General features: G+C 39.3%; 1 protein-coding gene across 2 annotated transcripts in view; it reads right to left on the reverse strand.

The window, feature by feature from the left end:
• Positions 1-1,256: 1,256 nt before the first annotated feature.
• Positions 1,257-17,976, reverse strand: part of LOC121509134 (protein Dok-7-like) — a 42,112-nt gene continuing 25,392 nt past the window's right edge. Inside the window, exons 6-13 of one of the 2 annotated variants that reach the window (XM_041786369.1) lie at positions 16,688-16,807; positions 15,316-15,426; positions 14,021-14,904; positions 12,683-12,754; positions 12,045-12,090; positions 8,493-8,639; positions 8,167-8,355; positions 1,257-3,137 (exon numbers count right to left, since the gene is read on the reverse strand). In XM_041786369.1, coding sequence (XP_041642303.1) covers positions 2,998-3,137; positions 8,167-8,355; positions 8,493-8,639; positions 12,045-12,090; positions 12,683-12,754; positions 14,021-14,904; positions 15,316-15,426; positions 16,688-16,807 — 1,709 coding nt within the window. In that variant the 3' untranslated portion in view covers positions 1,257-2,997. Of the gene's footprint in view, positions 3,138-8,166; positions 8,356-8,492; positions 8,640-12,044; positions 12,091-12,682; positions 12,755-14,020; positions 14,905-15,315; positions 15,430-16,687; positions 16,808-17,976 lie in introns of both variants that reach the window. The other variant, XM_041786368.1, reaches the window with a different exon arrangement.

The following is a 17,976-nucleotide window of genomic DNA, read 5'->3' on the forward strand; positions in this document are numbered from 1 at the left end:
TCATTCAGAAAGCACCAAGTCTCAAGTGTAGAACATCCAGTTCTTTCAAAATAAAACACAATGCACGGACTCCCGATTCTAAATCATCACTATACCAACATTACATCTCATCCTGCAGCGAGAGCAAAGGGTCACTGAGAGGTGAGTGGGTCACAGAGCTATAACAGTGCCATTGACAAGGAAAAGTTAACTTTTGGGGATATTTAGCCAAAGAATTTTGCATAAAACCACAGATCCTTTAAGCAAACATTAACCTTTTAACTTCCTAATGTACTCAATGGCGGAAGCGATAATATCATGGACTTATACCGGAAAGGATGATAGATTAACCCAGAAATGTAAAATTATCTGCTGTTGACATACTATTCCTGCATGAACTCAGCAGCTCTCCCGTGATCTCTTCCTGCCAATCAGGACTGCGGGCTGTGCTCTAGACTCGCTTCTAGTGGGCAGGGTTGCTCTCCTTCAGTTAGAGCAAACCTGCAGCACATCGGTGCGCAGCGTGCACACTGTATATGCAAATTGGAGGTTAGACCGGGGTGTCAAACTCAAGGCCCAGGGGCCAAATCTGGCCCATGGTAGAGCTATACCCAGCCCGCCAGATCCTATCATATTTTTTTACCGGCCCACTGGTTTGAGGTCTGCAGATTTCCCCCAGTTTAAAAATGTAAACTTAACCCTGATGATTTAAAATATGCTGTTTCTGTCATACAAATAGGAAAAGGTAAAAAGTTAAAATAATTAGAATAAAAGTCAGGAATGTGGGAAAATACATTTCCGTTTTCATTTCACATTCTGAATTTTGCATCTCCATTATCATACAAAGTTATGGTTTTGACTTTTTATTTCATATTTTGACCTTTTCAATTCACATTTTTGACCTTAATCTTTACCTTTTTTGATCCTCAATTTTAAAATTTTAAGTTTTATTTTGACCTTTTAAACTCACCATTTTATTTTTTTCTCACATTTTGATTTTTTCAGCTCTAACTCTTATCTCATAATTTGGCCTTTTGTATCCTCAATTTAAAATTTTGAGTAAAACTCCAATTTTTTTTTTTCAGGCTTTGGCATTTTTAACAGGTGATTTTGAAATTTATCTCATATTTTGACCTTTAAAACTCATGATTTCAATTTTTTAAATCATATTTAGACCATTAAAAATCATGATTTAAACTTTTTTTCTTATATATTTGCCCTTCAAAAACATGATTTTGACTTTAAATGCTTGTTGAGCTTATAAGTTTTAATTTTTATCTCAGATTTTGAGCCTTTAAATGTACCATTTTTACTTTTTTAAATTTCAAAATCATTTATCATCAATGCTATGTTTTTGTTTCTCCTCATAATTCATTGCTGGTGAAAATGAGGTTGACATTCCTGCAGTAGACAGTCTGCAAAGAAGCATCAGATGCCAGTTCTCAAACAAGACTGTCTTTCTGTTGTTCGCAGTTACCAAGGCAGTGAATAATGACCACATTTTCTTATGGAACCACATTGCCATTATTCAGTGTGCATGACACATACCTTAGTTGTAGCGAGTGGTTATTTGAGTCCATCATCTCAAACCAGTTTGCCCATTTGCCTCTGACATCAACAAGGCATTTTCATCCACATGGCTGCTACTTATTTTATATTTTTCCTTTTTTGTCTTTAAACTGTAGAGATGGTTGTGTGTGAAAATCCCCTTAGATTAGCAGTTTCTGAAATACTCAGACCAGCTCATCTGGCACCAACAACCAGGTCACATTAAGGCCACTTAAATCTCCTTTTTTACCCCTCCTGTTTGAACTTCATGCCTAAACACGTCACAAACACTGAAAAGGTATATTTAATAAAGTGGCTGGTGAGTCTATAAGGAATTACATGTTAGAAATATCTATATGACATTCATGTACAGCATAACAATAATAAAATAAGCAATAAGTGAAAAAAAAACAAGAAACATGAAAATGTCACAACCTTTAATAATTAGCATGAAGGCAGTACAAACATCATACAGTAAGTACTTTTTAATATTTTCATATGCTAGTGCCAAAAACTAACACTAATGTAAAATTTACTTGACTATCACTGCAATAAATACGGCATGAATAATGGAACTTCATATTTCCAAGTACTCTCTTGTCTTTCAGTGTTTGCTCGTCCAACAACAAAAAATAAACTGGCATTAAACACTGGACAATTTGATATGATGCTACCTAAAAAGAAGTGACAAATGAGCACACATTGTGACATTACCTTTCATCAGCTGTAGCCCTCTTACAAAGTTGAAATGGAGATGACTGTGTTGAATAATGCTAGCTGATAAATTGGTTGTCTCCTGTTTGGACCACATGGGTCTGGATTAGTGTGCATTGGGTGTAATCTACTAGGCTGCTGATTTAAATGAAATACCTTTGTGCAGTAATTTGGAATAATAGCAAGCAGGACTTCAGCTGATTCTATTGTGTAAGTGTAATCAATGAGACTTAATCCCATTTAAGAATCATACCCTCCTTTATCACTTTTGGCCTCTTGGTATGAGAATGACAAAAATGGATCCACACCCAAGGCAAGTAAATCGAGCTGTGTTTTAAGAGAATGGAAACTACTGTTTCAGACTAAGCAAAGCTGATGTCTTTGTCTTCTATATGTAAAGCTGTTCACAATTTAGTACATTTTTCAAAATACTTGAACAATATTTAAAAGAAACAGACTTTAAACTTTTCATATAAATTTAGCAGATATTTGGGCAACTCAGACAACAAATTAACAACTCTAAAAGTCATCACAAATGCAGGAGAGCACCAATTTGATAACAGGCCCGTAAGACATGAAAACAAACTAAACACAAAGCACATGCAGTAAAGGACGTTTAATTTTTCGTTCTCAGTATGAATGGAATGGATGTTGGTGAGATCATCTGTTCACAAAAGCAGGTGCATTTTCGTACCCCAAGTTAAGCTTTTTAAGTGAGAGATAGAGTTAGCACTGGAAACTAGTTTTAGGTGCCAGTCAGGGGTTGCAGAGTTTGGTGGCGTTCACCACCTTCACTCTAGCTGAGTCGGTCTGTCTTTCCTGCCCTGCTCCATCCTTACTCTTCAATCTGTTTCCATGGCAATAATGTTCAAGGGAGCATACTTCTTGGGAGGAAACTGTAAAGGGGGTGGCAGGCAGAGAAAAATGTGTTGATTGTTCTTTACTTTGCTGAACTTCACATTATTTGTTGTTACCTTTAACCTTGATTGAATGAACCAATCTCATCAGATGTGAAAGTGAATAGAAAAACTTACATATGTTCTATACCTTGCAAATTTGTCCATAAGAATTAGTACCACAGAAAATTGCTTAGTATCACTGTAATTCCAGTCAGCTTGAACCCCTCAATTTCAGATGTGAAACTGAATTCATATCAAATGCACATGAATAAATGGCTTCTTTCCACACATATTGTCTACTCAGTTCAATTGCTTGATATTGCACATACAGTCATGGACAAATGTATTGGCACCCCTGCAATTTTTCCAGAAAATACATCATTTCTCACAGAAATTGTTGCAATTACAGAAGTTTTTGGTGTACACGTCTTTATTTAATTTATGTGCATTGGTACAACACAAAAAGACAGAAGAAAAAAAACTGCCTGATGTGAACCATGCCTAGCACAAAAGAGCTCTCAGAAGACCTACAATCACAAATTGTTGACTTGCATGAAGCTGGAAAGGGTTACAGAAGTATCTCTAAAAGCCTTGATGTTAATGTGTCCACAGTAAGACAGACTGCCTACAAATGGAGAAAGTTCAGTAATGTTGCTACTCTCCCTAGGCGTGGTCGTCCTGTAAAGATGACTGCATGAGCACAGCGCAGAATGCTCAATGAGGTGAATGAGAATTGTGTTGACAAATCTACAATAAGTAAAACATTAAACAAGAATGGAGTTCAGGGGAGGACACCACTGCTGTCCAAAAAAAACATTGCTGCATGTTCGAAGTTTGCAAAAGAACACCTGGATGTTCCACAGTACTGCCGGTAAAATATTCTGTGGACAGATGAAACCAAAATTGAGTTGTTTGGAAGGAACACACAACGCTATGTGTGGAGAAAAAAAAGGCACAGCACACCAACATCAAAACCTCATCCCAACTGTGAAATATGGTGGAGGGGCCATCATGGTTTGGGGCTGCTTTGCAACCTCAGGGTCTGGACGGATTGCTGTCAACTTGTCAACTTGTCAATGGAATTTACAAGTTGGGTTAACTTGGAATTCCCAAGTTTATCAAGACATTTTGCAGGAAAACTTAAGACCATTTGTCTGCCAACTGAAGCTCGACAAAGGATGGGTGAGCAACAGGACAACCACCCAAAGCATATAAGTAAAAAAACAACAAAATGGCTTCAACAGAAGAAAATACGCCTTCTGGAGTGGCCCAGTCAGAGTCCTGACCTCAACCCGACTGAGATGCTGTGGCATGACCTCAAGAGAGCGATTCACACCAGACATCCCAAGAATATTGCTGAACCGAAACAGTTTTGTAAAGAGGAACAGTCCAAAATTCCTCCAAAGGTTCAGGGTGCAAAGGTATCAGTTCGGACCACACGACGTCATCTGAATGAGATGAAGTGCTATGGTAGGAGACCGAGGAGAACCCCACTGCTGACAAAGAGACATAAAAAGCCAGACTGGAGTTTGCAAAAATGTACCTGAGTAAGCCTCAATCCTTCTGGAAAACATTTAATGGACAGATGAGCTTTTTGGAAAAGCAAGTCATTCTACTGTTTACAGAAAACAGAATGAGGCCTACAAAGAAAAGAACACAGTACCTACAGTCCAACGTGGTGGATGTTCAAAGATGTTTTGGGGTTGTTTTGCTGCCTCTGGAACTGGGTGCCTTGACTGTGTGCAAGGAATCATGAAGACTATCAAAAAATTTTTGGGCCGCAATGTAGGGCCTAGTGTCAGAAAGCTGGGTCTGCGTCAGAGGTCATGGGTGTTCCAGCAGGACAATGACCCAAAACATACCTCAAACAGCACCAAGAAATGGTTGGAGACAAAGCGCTGGAGAGTTCTGAAGTGGCCAGCAATGAGTCTGGATCTAAATCCCATTGAACACCTATGGAGAGATCTCAAAATTTCTGTTGCAAGAAGGCACCCTTCAAATCTGAGAGACCTGGAGCAGTTTGCAAAAGAAGAGTGGTCCAAAACTTCAGTAAAGAGGTGTACGAAGCTTGTTGGTGGCTATAGAAAGCAATTGGTTTCAGTTACTTTTTCCCAAGGGTGTAGTGCCCTGCACGGGCCTATTATCTGGGCCCGAGTCCGGCCCGGGCCCGAGGGGGTGGAGCCCTAGCCCAGCCTGGCCCGACAGGTTTTCAGAATTATCAGGCCCAAACCCGTATGAAGCCCGACTTTGTTTTTGGGTTTTTTTGTTTTTTGTTTTGCACGCACGCTCAATGCAGCAGCGCACAGTAACAGCTGACCTGCATATCGCAGCAATTGTAGGCCTATTAACAAATAAACACTTCTATTCTATTCTATAGTAGAACTATCAATCAATTCTGAACATGGCGACGTCCAATTCAACAACGGTGAGCTGCTTAACATGGCAAACTGTTCTTTAAACACCACAAGAAGAACAGTCTGTTTACTTGGCATCATGCAGAAAAAGAATAGCATCCACAGTTTCAGGGGCAAGTCCAATCCTCCTTGCTTCCATCACTCTTCCAGCTGTGCTGAAAGCACACTCACTGCTGCTACCGCTGGCTGGGACACGTAGAGCGGGAAGGGAGGGGGCAGAGCGGCTGCTGCGTTCAAGTGCTGCCATTTAAATTGGTTAAACAGAAACACGACACATTGCTCTAATTGGCAGGTGTAAAACAAAAGAGCCCGAGCCCGGCCCGTATCCGAGGTAATGATATGATCATTGGCCCGAAGTCCAGCCCTTAGGCTGTCGGGCTGTCGGGCCCCTTGGGCCTAGGGCTCCAGTGCAGGGCTCTACAAGGGTGTGCAACCAAATATTAAGTTGAGGGTGCCAACAATTTTGTCCAGCCCATTTTTTGAGTTTTGTGAAACATTATGTCAATTTTGGCTTTTCTTATTTGGATTTTTTGTGTTGTTCCAATGCACATAAAGGAAATAAATATGTATACTAAAAACATTTGTAATTGCAACAATTTCTGGGAGAAATAGTGTATTTTCTGAAAAAAATTCCAGGGGTGCCAATACTTTCGTCCATGACTGTATATCCTCAAATATAGAGGCAGAATGAAGTAGAGACTAGTGGGCTGCATAAGGCAGAATGCTCTAAAAACACCCACACATTTGAAAAAGTCCTTTGTCAGCCTGTCTTCCCTTTCCCGTACCTTGCATCTAAGTAAGAAGTGTTAAAAAAAAAAAAAAACTTTAAAACAGTAAATGAAATAAACTTTACATGGTTTGATCATATATACAGTACATTGTTTCATTGAAAGCATACAACCTCATACAACTGCCCTCAAAATGCCTTTCATTCCCAGACAGAATTCTGAAAGGTACACACGTGGACAAAATTGTTGGTACCCCTCTGTTAATGAAAGAAAAACCCACAATGGTCACAGAAATGACTTGAATCTGACAAAAGTTATAATAAATAAAAATTCAATGAAAATTAACCAATGAAAATCAGATATTGCTTTTGAATTGTGGTTCAACAGAATTATTTTTAAAAAACAAACTCATGAAACAGGCCTGGACAAAAATGATGGTACCCCTAGAAAAGATTGAAAATAATCTGACCATAGGGACATGTTCAACCAGGGTGTGTCCTCTATTTAGCATCACAGGTGTCTACAAACTTGTAATCAGTCAGTCGGCCTATTTAAAGGGTGACAAGTAGTCACTGTGCTGTTTGGTGACATGGTGTGTACCACACTAAACAGAGGAAGCGAAGGAGAGAGTTGTCTCAGGAGATTAGAAAGAAAATTATAGACAAGCATGTTAAAGGTAAAGGCTATAAGACCATCTCCAAGCAGCTTGATGTTCCTGTGACTACAGTTGCACATATTATTCAGAAATGTAAGATCCATAGGACTGTAGCCAACCTCCCTGGACGTGGCCGCAGGAGGAAAATTGATGACAAATGGAAGAGACGGATAATACGAATGGTAACAAAATAGCCCAGAACAACCTCCAAAGACATTAAAGGTGAACTCCAAGGTCAAGGTACATCAGTGTCAGTTCGCACCATCCGTCGTTGTTTGAGCCAAAGTGGACTTCATGGGAGACGACCAAGGAGGACACCACTGTTGAAAACAAATCATAAGAAAGCCAGACTGGGAGTTGCCAAACTGCATGTTGACAAGCCACAAAGCTTCTGGGAGAACGTCCTATGGACAGACGAGACAAAACTGGAACTTTTTGGCAAGGCACATCAGCTCTATGTTCACAGATGCAAAAATGAAGCATACCAAGAAAACAACACTGTCCCTACTGTGAAACATGGAGGAGGCTCTGTTATGTTCTGGGGCTGCTTTGCTGCATCTGGCACAGGGTGTCTTGAATCTGTGCAGGGTACAATGAAATCTCAAGACTATTAAGGTATTCTAGAGAGAAATGTGCTGCCCAGCGCAGAAAGCTTGGTCTCAGTCACAGGTCATGGGTCTTGCAACAGGATAATGACCCAAATCACACAGCTAAAAACACCCAAGAATGGCTAAGAGCAAAACATTGGACTATTCTGAAGTGGCCTTCTATGAGCCCTGATCTAAATCCTATTGAACATCTGTGGAAGGAGCTGAAACATGCCATCTGGAGAAGGCCCCGTCAAACCTGAGACAACTGGAGCAGTTTGCTCATGAGGAGTGGGCCAAAATACCTGCTGAGAGGTGCAGAAGTCTCATTGAAAGTTAGAGAAATCGTTTGATTGCAGTGATTGCCTCAAAAGGTTGTGCAACAAGATATTAAGTTAAGGGTACCATCATTTTTGTCCAGGCCTGTTTCATGAGTTTGTTTTTTAAAATAATTCTGTTGAACCACAGTTCAAAAGCAATGTCTGATTTTCATTGGTTAATTTTCATTGAATTTTTATTTATTATCACTTTTGTCGGATTCAAGTTATTTCTGTGACCAATGTGGGTTTTTCTTTCATTAACAGAGGGGTACCAACAATTTTGTCCATGTGTGTATTTTTCTGAAGTCTGAAAAAAACTTACCTCTGACAGCACTGAAGTCTGATGCTGAGCCAAGCCCCTGCAGATCCCACTCTGTGTAGTGGGGCTCTTTGTAAGTTTCAGTGAACAGAGGGCTAACAGGGATGTTAATGTTATTAACTGTGCTGTTGCTTTGAAGCTCAGTGTCCAGAGACACCGATGGAGAAGCCTCACAGGAAGACTGAAGTACACCTATAAGAACAAATTGAAAAGGAAAGCTGTTTACCATTTGATGAAGAACTAGCAGGTAAATTGTTCATACTGTAGGCAGTAAGCCACTCTCAAAGAAAATGATTCATACTTACTGGAAAACCTTAAAAATAACTCACCAAATGCTGTCTTTGGACTATGCATACTGGATGCTAGGGGCATAGGAGGAAGGGAAGAAGGTGGTTGAAAGGGTGGCAACCCATTCAGAACTGTTAACTTATCAACAGCTTCCTCAATATGTTCCTGCCTTTGGTAAAGAGAAGGGTCTGGAAAAAATATTTCACAAATTACTGTGTTGTCAAACTTGCAAGTAAAAAGCAACAGTGACTGTAATATGAATGGTTGTAACATTTGGATAACTTGTTTTCACAAGTCACACAGAAAGTTAAAATACTTACAGTCACGGACTTAAGTATTGGCACCCCTGGAATTTTTCCAGAAAATACACAATTTCTCCTAGAAATTGTTGCAATTACAAATGTTTTTGGTATACATATGTTTATTACCTTTATGTGCATTGGAACAACACAAAAAAATCAGAAGAAAAAAGCCAAAATTGACATAACTTTACACAAAACTCAAAAAATGGGCAGGAAAAAATTATTGGCACCCTCAACTTAATATTTGGTTGCACACCCTTGGAAAAAAATAACTGAAACCAATCACTTCCTATAACCATCAACAAGCTTCTTACACCTCTCAACTAGGAATGTCCCGATTACAGATTTTCTAGGTGTCATTATTGTCAGAGAAATCATTGCTATTTTTACAATTATCACAATTATTTTTGCATTAATTAATTTCACTACCATGAATAAGTAAAATCACATTAACACTCATATGTCTTGTATTTTAATTTATTTCCATCCTAGGATGCTCTCATAACAAAATAATATATCAACAATGTAAAGTAACCAATAATTACAAGAAAAATGATAATAATCCCATTTGGATGGACCAGTTGAGTGGTCTTAGCTGAGTAGTGTTTGAGTTAAAAAGCTATAATTCAGTCAGTCATGTCTATTTCATATTCCTCACATATAAACACATTCTTCATATTCACAATTGTATTTGTTAAAGTTTCTTGTCAAAAATTAAATTTTCCCATTTTTATGTGGTAATTGAACACATCTTAACATATATAATACAGTCGTCTAATTTACTGAGGTTACCTGAATGCACCATATTTTCTGTCTTCAGCTTGTAAAGTTTACTAACTAACTTCAGTTCTGCCAATTCCACTGTAGATTTCTACACTGGATTAATATTGTTAACAAACAGGACTTGTTCAAAGTTTTGGAGCATTTATTAGCATTTAACTGAGCAGCTGAAGAAGAAAACTGTACTGAAGCAGCTGAAGTGAGGGATATGTGAGCCTGCCTGCCTCACAGGTAGCGTATTTTTTCCTCAAGCTGACAGTTTAAGGTACATTATTGTTTTTGTTGTGATGCATGACACTTTTAGTTTATGTTCCCCTTGAAAGAACTGATGTATGTTTTTACACCAGTCTTATCTTAAAATGACGTTACGTCACAGAGCCTGTGAGACTCAATAGCAGTATGGATAAGCTGAAACGTTATTGATTCCGGGTATTTCAAAAACACAGAACCGGGTCCTTTTGGACCAGGTTTTGATCCCCATCCCTAACATTGACATGACTTAACACAGTACTATTTACCTTTGCTTTGGCGTACAACGCCAGGAGGTTATCCCAGAGGTGCTGACGTATTGCCAGATTTCACAGCAACTTTTCTGTGGCATGTTGTACATTTAGGCTGGCCGTCTTCCACAATGACACCCTGGAGATTTTTTTTTTTAATCCAAAAAAATTCCACACGGCTTACTTCAACCATTTATTCGGAGGGAACAGCTCCTCCTCTTCCATGCTGTAGCTTGTTTAGGACTGTGACACGCAACTGCAACTGCAGGAAGCAACAGGAGACGGTGACACGCAGTTGTTGTGTAACTTTGTTTTCGTTCCGGGCGAGTTGTGCCGTCGTACCAATATGGTTCCCGGCATATTGTTTTCTAGGAAGTGGAAATGTCTATTTAGGAAATGTTACAATTAACTAATCGTAAAGTTTAATACCGCAATTAATCGTGAAAACGGGTAATCGTACCATCCCTACTCTCAACTGGATTTTTGGAGCACTCTTCTTTTGCAAACTGCTCCAGGTCGCTCAGATTTGAAGGGTGCCTTCTTGCAACAGAAATTTTGAGATCCCAGTGGGATTTAGATCCGGACTCATTGCTGGCCCCTTCAGAACTCTCCAGCGCTTTGTCTCCAACCATTTCTTGGGGCTTTTTGAGGTATGTTTGGGGTCATTGTCCTGCTGGAACACCCATGACCTCTGACGCAGACCCAGCTTTCTGACAATAGGCCCTACATTGCGGCCCAAAAATGTTTTGATAGTCTCCAGATTTCATGATTCCTTGCACACAGTGAAGGCACCCAGTGCCAGAGGCAACAAATTAACCCCAAAACATCCTTAAACCTCCACCATGTTTGACTGTAGGTACCGTCTTCTTTTCTTTGTAGGCCTCATTCTGTTTTCTGTAAACAGTAGAAAGACATCCTTTTCCATAATGCTCTACCTTAGTCTCATCTGTCCACAAAATGTTCTCCCGGAAGGATTGAGGCTTACTCAGGTACATTTTTGCAAACTCCAGTCTGGCTTTTTCATGTCTCTTTGTCAGCAGTGGGGTTCTCCTCGGTCTCCTGCCATAGCGCTTCATCTCATTCAGATGACTATGTATGGTCAGAGCTGACACTTTTGCACCCTGAGGCTGCAGGACAGCCTGAATTTGTGTGGAAGTTGACTGAGGATGTTTATCCACCATTCCAACTATCCTGCATTGCATTCTTTTGTCAGTTGTTCTCTTCTGTCCATGTCCAGGGAGATTAGCCACAGTTCCATGGGTTATAAACTTCTTGATTATATTATGCAGAGTGGACATAGGAATTTCAAGATCTCTGGAGATGGTCTTGAAACCTTGAGATTATTCATATTTTTCCACAATTTTGCTTCCCAAGTCCTCAGACGATTCTGGGGTCTTCTCTCTCTTCTTCATGCTTGGTGTGACACAGACAGGCACACAACACAAAGGTTGAGTCAACTTTTATACATTCTAACTGGCTTCAGGTGTGATTTCTAGATTGCTAACACCTGTTACTGCCCCAGGTGAGTTTAAATGAGCATCACATGCTTGAAATAAACTGATTTACCCACGGTTTTAAAAGGGTGCCAATAATTTTGTCTGGCCCATTTTTTGAGTTTTGTGTAAAATCATGTCAATTTTGTCTTATTTCTTCAGATTTTTTTGTGTTGTTCCAATGCGCATAAAGGAAATAAGTATGTGGATACCAAAACATTTGTAATTGCAACAGTTTCTGGGAGAAATGGTGTATTTTCTGGAAAAATTCCAGGGGTGCCAATACTTTCATCCATGACTGTAATTTTAAAAATCTTATTTGGGTAAAGGCATTTCTGAAGCTATTAATGGCTCAGAAGTTGAAATAATTCTACATTTTTTAAGTGATTCTCATATTGACTATTAACTCACCATGCAAAGTAGGTTAAAGAGAAATACTCAAGAAGTATAGAGTACTGGATAATGGAAATACTCATCCCTTTAACGTTCATTGGTTGAGGGAATCTTTGTTTACAAACCTTGTGTAACTGCAGAAGGTGACTGGCCTTTTGGTGAGTTGTCAATCTGGAAAATAAATCACATATGACAAAGAAAGTATTCTCAAGCACTCTTATATCAGCTAAAATAGCTAATATGGCACTCGTATATTAGCTTAAATTGTTTTATATTACAAAACTACTTCAATTACCAACTATCAGTGTAATCCATATTCCAGCAGAAATTAATTGCAATTTTGGCACACAAAATTGGTCCTAATCAGCTTGCAAGATTAAGACCACTAATGTGGTAGTTTTGGTATTGACAGTGTAGTGGAAAACTCAATGCAATAACACTCAATTAAGAAAGCCACACAAAGACAGGAAATGACCAAGAAAGCCTGGTGGAAAAATGTAATCAGAACTTGATTTAATGCAACTGAAGCTCTCAGATTTGTATCTACATTTTATGTTGTATTGCCACAGTTGAAATCTTTAAAATAATCATATTTATGTATAAATGAACCATTTTCTGAGATTTTTGAAACATCCAGATGTGCAGAGTTAAATTAAAAAAATATTTGGAACCAGAGGGCAACCAAAATTCCATGTCTCTTTCCAGGCTTCATTGAAAACCTCTACAGAAGACCAAGAAATAAAACAGGCATGTAAAATCTCACCTGAGTCACGCATTTGGTCCTCCCTGATCGCCACTGCTCTGGTGTAATGTAGTTTTCTAAACTATGACTGCACTGAGCGGGGAGAGAAGAATGCTTAATGAGGAAGCAGGGTTATTAGATTTAGCAGTCAAGTTCAATGTAATTACTGACTGACAGGAAAAAAACAACAGGTGTGAGATGAGATGTGGAGAGGGGTAAGGTAAAGAGAAGAATGTGATAGACAATAAGAAATAGCTGACCATTTTGATAATTAGATGAGACAAAGGAAATTGTTCGCACAATGTCTCAGTGTATGATTTTCTTCATCCGACATCAATCATTAACAGCAGGCTTTTATCTTCCTCCCTCTTCAGCTTAAACATGATACAGAATAATCACACACGCCAGAAACCCAGAGGCATGCTTCTACATCTGCTATTGCCATTGAAAAAGGAAAGACTTTTTGAAAAAAGACATTCATAAAAAAAGAGATTTGCAGATTCTAGACTGATTCTAGACTTGGGTATCAAACAAAAAGAAAAGGAGCTCTCTCTCTCTCTCTCTCTCTCTCTCTCTCTCTCTCTCTATATATATATATATATATATATAAAGACTTATATTGCTTCTATTGCTCTTCTGTGCATATGTCACCTTAACACTCTATTTGAATCTTGTCTGTTAATAGATTTTTGGACAGAAGTCTTCCAAAAACCTGTTTGCTTTTCAAGCAAGTATTACAAACAAAAATGTTTTGTTTATTCATTCCTCTTGTGTTTTGGCAATGGTTTTCATGTTAATCATGAGGCACAGAGTAGGAATTAATATTTATACAGATTTTTTTTCCAATCATATTTGTTTTTGCACTATTGCACTTTGTGTTTCAGTTTTTCCATAATCCATAAAACTTTTTGTTAGTTACAATTACAAAGGCAGCAAGTGAGTCACTAATCCCAGTGAAGAGTAACAAGCAGGTGAGATGAGGCAACAATTGTAGCTTAAACTGCTGACTGTGAAAATTACACAAGATCAAAGCTAAAAACCGTTATAAAAAACATCAGCCTCCATACATACCAATCTAGTAATCGGAAAATAATAGAGCCAGATTCTGAATTTTACAATCCTTTTTCCTTATGATTAACTAATGGTAAAGTTAAATACCACTGTATAATACTGTGGGTTTGTGCAGGAGCCAGTCTCAAAATAATATACAGCTCCTCTATAGTTAAATCCCATCCCATTAAGTCAACTGGCAAGACATGTTATGAAAGTGGAAATAATTACAGGAATGATATTTTCTGCAAAGTTTGCATATTGGTTTGCGCAGCTTTAATGATGCTTTAAAGGTGAAATTGCAAGTACCTGCAAATCTCTACAAAACAGGTCTCCGGGAATCAGCTGATGTCTTGGTGTGTGCTTCCCTTCACTGTCCACAGAAGGTGCCCTCTCACTGTCCCAGGAGTATAAGTGCTGAATTGTTGCCTGATGCTGAACCTTGAATCCCTTGGGACTGTTGGTCATCTTTTGTCCCTGTCTACCCCCTCCACCTACACTGCTCCTGCTGTCCCTGCCCAGCTCAAGTTTTTCCTCTTTGGAGGTGTTTCTCAGGGAAGGGGCTTGGAATAGATTCCTGGGAGTATCATACCACAGACCAATCAGGCTGGGGATTTGATTTTCCACAGTGTGCCTACAGGATGTGCATGAGCTAGATCTGGATGCGCATGGGCAGAGGGAGGTAGTTGAACTGTTTTTTGAGGAAAGTTGAGAAGAATGACCTGGTGGAGAGAAGGCAGGCGGGGGAGGTGGAGGTAGAAGAGGAGGAGGAGAAGCTTGTAGGTTTTTCAAGAAACCAAACTCCTCTCCCTCCCCTGGGTAAGCTGTGTCCAGACTTCCTGTAAGCAAAGAGGAGCTTCCTGAATAATAGGACTGGCTGCCTGTTGATATCCCAATCCCACTGTCTAATGAGCTCTGTCTTCCACTGTCATGGAGACCACGAGGATGGAGATGGGCCGAGGATGGATCAGCTCTGGAGCTTTCTATTACAGCAGCATAAAGCTGGTCATCAGAACCAGACAAAGACTTCGCCGTGGAGGAGTTTGATGCTGTCTCTGAGAGGTGTGGTCTAGCTGACAACCCCATCCAAAATGGCAGTCTGCTTCCATAACTTGCATCTGATTGGCTAGAGGAGGAGCTGGATATGCTACTTTGGTCATCAGCAGCAGATGTGCTGCAGCTGTAAGTTGAAGCTGAAAGGGTGAAAGTTGTATCTTACAAAACTATTTATTAACCAACATAAAGTTACACACACAGTTTTTTGCAAGCAATATTATTCATCAATCATCAAGTTTTTTTCCTCCAGTTTTCTTTGAGCTTGAGTGGTTGGCAAAAATGATTAGGATCATTGACCCCATTTAAGTTCACATTCCTGACTTAAAAAGAACCACATAACTGTAACAAAATCCTGCCCTACTAAGATAAAATACTGTAGATGGAGAACAGTGACTTAGCATATGTGATAACAGGGTCACCCATACAAGGTGCATACTACTATTATTCTAATACACAACTACATGCTAATATATGAATGGACACACTGACTTAAGTAGCATCAAATACTATTGTAATACAGCATTTGATTAAAAAAAAAGAACATGTACCTGTGCTGCTTGCTAGGCTGCAGTTAGACAACATGCTGAGTCTTTTCTCCAGCTCTGATGTCTCCTGAAGGATCTGTTTCTCAGCCAACTCTGGGCCATCAGCACTGGGACCTGCTGTCAACAGCACAAACCCATGAAACTATGCAGTAATGATTGGCTTTTTACACAAAGTTGATATTGTTTCAATAATTCCAATACTTTTTACAGTAAGTTTGTCAGAAGAATATGGTCTAAATGAACAGCTCTGTGTGAAGATAGAAGGTTGTTTAAGGTGCTTTATAAATATAAAGCACCTTAAAGTCTGACACCTTTATTTTACGTAACTTGGCTAGGCTGTTTTTCAAAGTTAGCTTTGTTAGCACTAGTTTTCTGAGTGCTACTGTATACATTAGCTTCTTTAAAAGAAGCCATGACACCAGCTGTTAGCCCAACTTGTAAATTTAACATCTCCCAAGGGTGCCCAGACTGTCTGATAGAAAATAATTCAGTGTAAAACCCTGCCAATTACACACTTGATGCTATATATACTTACAGTGTATGTGTTTGCTAAATGCATTCACAGTGTGTCTCTGTGTATAGATATTACTGTCAACAACCTAACCCCAAACATATGGATGCCAAGTTTCTTCACTATGCCATGTGAGGTGTCAGCTAGCATAAACTAGCTTCTATGTTAATTATAGCTGCTTACAGCATTAGATATTGTGGGGTTACAGTTGGCCTCACAGCAGACGATCAGAGGTGTACATAGCCTAAATGTTGCTGGAACTCTTAAGCTTAATTCTGCTGTAGATATTTCCAATTGTACTAATATTTTTTCATCTATTTAATGTAAAGAATTAACAAAATACATAAGACAAAAAAAGAACCCTGGATTATGTGTATGCACACTTGATCACAGTGATTAAAGTACAGCTGTTTAAATTCAAAGTTTCAGGGTTGCTGAATCTTTTCTTTCTGTTGAACACAAATCATCTCCTCCCAATTTTCACTAAACTCCCTCTTTCCATATCTGTGGCCCTCATATATGACTATGGAATAAGCAGAACAAAAGTCACACACAAAGTCATGACTCCCAAGCCACACAGGGGACCTTCTGGGCCCTAAGCATTAACTGGAGCTTGACACATATGCTTAACATGCACTTTCAAGCAGGCAATAAACCTTTATAATATTAAATACCAAAGTCCAGTTACAAACAGTCAAGCAGTGGGTCTCTTTTGTGTCTATTCCATCAAAATAACTACTAAATACAAAATTCATCCTGATGTATGTTTGCCAATTTAGTCTGTAGAGCTACCTTTAAAAATGGTTAAATGTATGCATGTGCCTTTTAGTGTGACAGCTTGTGTGCAAATGCATTTATCTTCACCTTGCAGGACATGTCGCAGGCAATGAAGGCCCTTGCTGGGGGTTATGCCTCTGACAATGCAGTCAAATAAGAAACTTATATGTTCTCCATCTGAACAGGACAGGAAGAAAATGCCAGCCCCTGAAAGATGGAAGGAAATAAAGACAAATGTTACAGTCGTGACTGATAAAAGCATGGAGTTGATGTACAGTGTTGTGAAAAACTCTTTGGCCCCTTTCTGATTCCTGATTTTTTGCATACTTATCACACTTAAATGTTTCAGATCATCAAACCAATTTTAATATCTCAGAAAGACAACCCAGGTAAATACAAAATGCTTTTTCGAAATGATGATTTTATTTATTAAGGGAAAAAGCAATTGCCCCCCACCCCCCATTAAATCATGAGTTAATTGTGAACCACAGTTCTTGGAAAGCTGAATCCAATTTCACTGGCCACACCTAGGCCAGACTACTGCCCGATCTTTATTTTATCAAGAAATCACATTAGTAGAAGCTGTCAGACAAGTGAAGTAGGCTATAAGATCTCAAAAAGAAATGAACCGAGGCGCGCCGGTAGTCGAGTGGTTAAGGCGCATGCCATATACGCAGGTGATCCGGGTTCGAATCCGGCCCATGGCACCATTTCCTGCATGTCTCTCCCCGCTCTCTCCCCTGTTTCCGACTCTATCCCCTGTCCTATACTATCAAATAAAGGCAAAAAGGCCAAAAATAAATCTTAAAAAAAAAAAAAAGAAATGAACCGTGCCACGATCCAACGTAATTCAAGAACATATTAGATACAAAGTGATTGAAATCTATCAGCCTGGAAAAGGTTATCTAGCCATGTCCAAGGCTTTGGGACTCCAGTGAACCATGGTCAGAGCCATTACCCACAAATGGAGAAAACTGGGAACAGTGGTGAACCATCCCAGGAGTGGTTGGCCGACCAAAATTACTCCAATAGTGCAACGACAACTCATCTAACAGGTCACAAAAGAACCCAGAATGACACCCAAAGAACTGTAGGCCTCACTGGCCTACAGTTCAGTGTCAGTGTCAGTGTTGGTCAGTGTTCATGACTTAACTATAAGAAAGACACTGAGCAAAAATAGCATCCATGGGAGAGTTCCAAGGCCAAACCACTGCTGACAAAAACACAAAGACTCATCTCACATTTGCCAAGAAACATCTTGATGACACCAAGACTTATGGAAAATTATTCTGTTGGCTGATGAGACAAAAGTTGAACCTTTTGGAAGGTTTGTGGCCCGTTACATCTGGCGTAAAAATAACAGCATTTGATAAAAA

The sequence above is a fragment of the Cheilinus undulatus genome, linkage group 4 (genome assembly GCF_018320785.1).
Source record: "Cheilinus undulatus linkage group 4, ASM1832078v1, whole genome shotgun sequence".
NCBI lineage: Eukaryota > Metazoa > Chordata > Actinopteri > Labriformes > Labridae > Cheilinus > Cheilinus undulatus.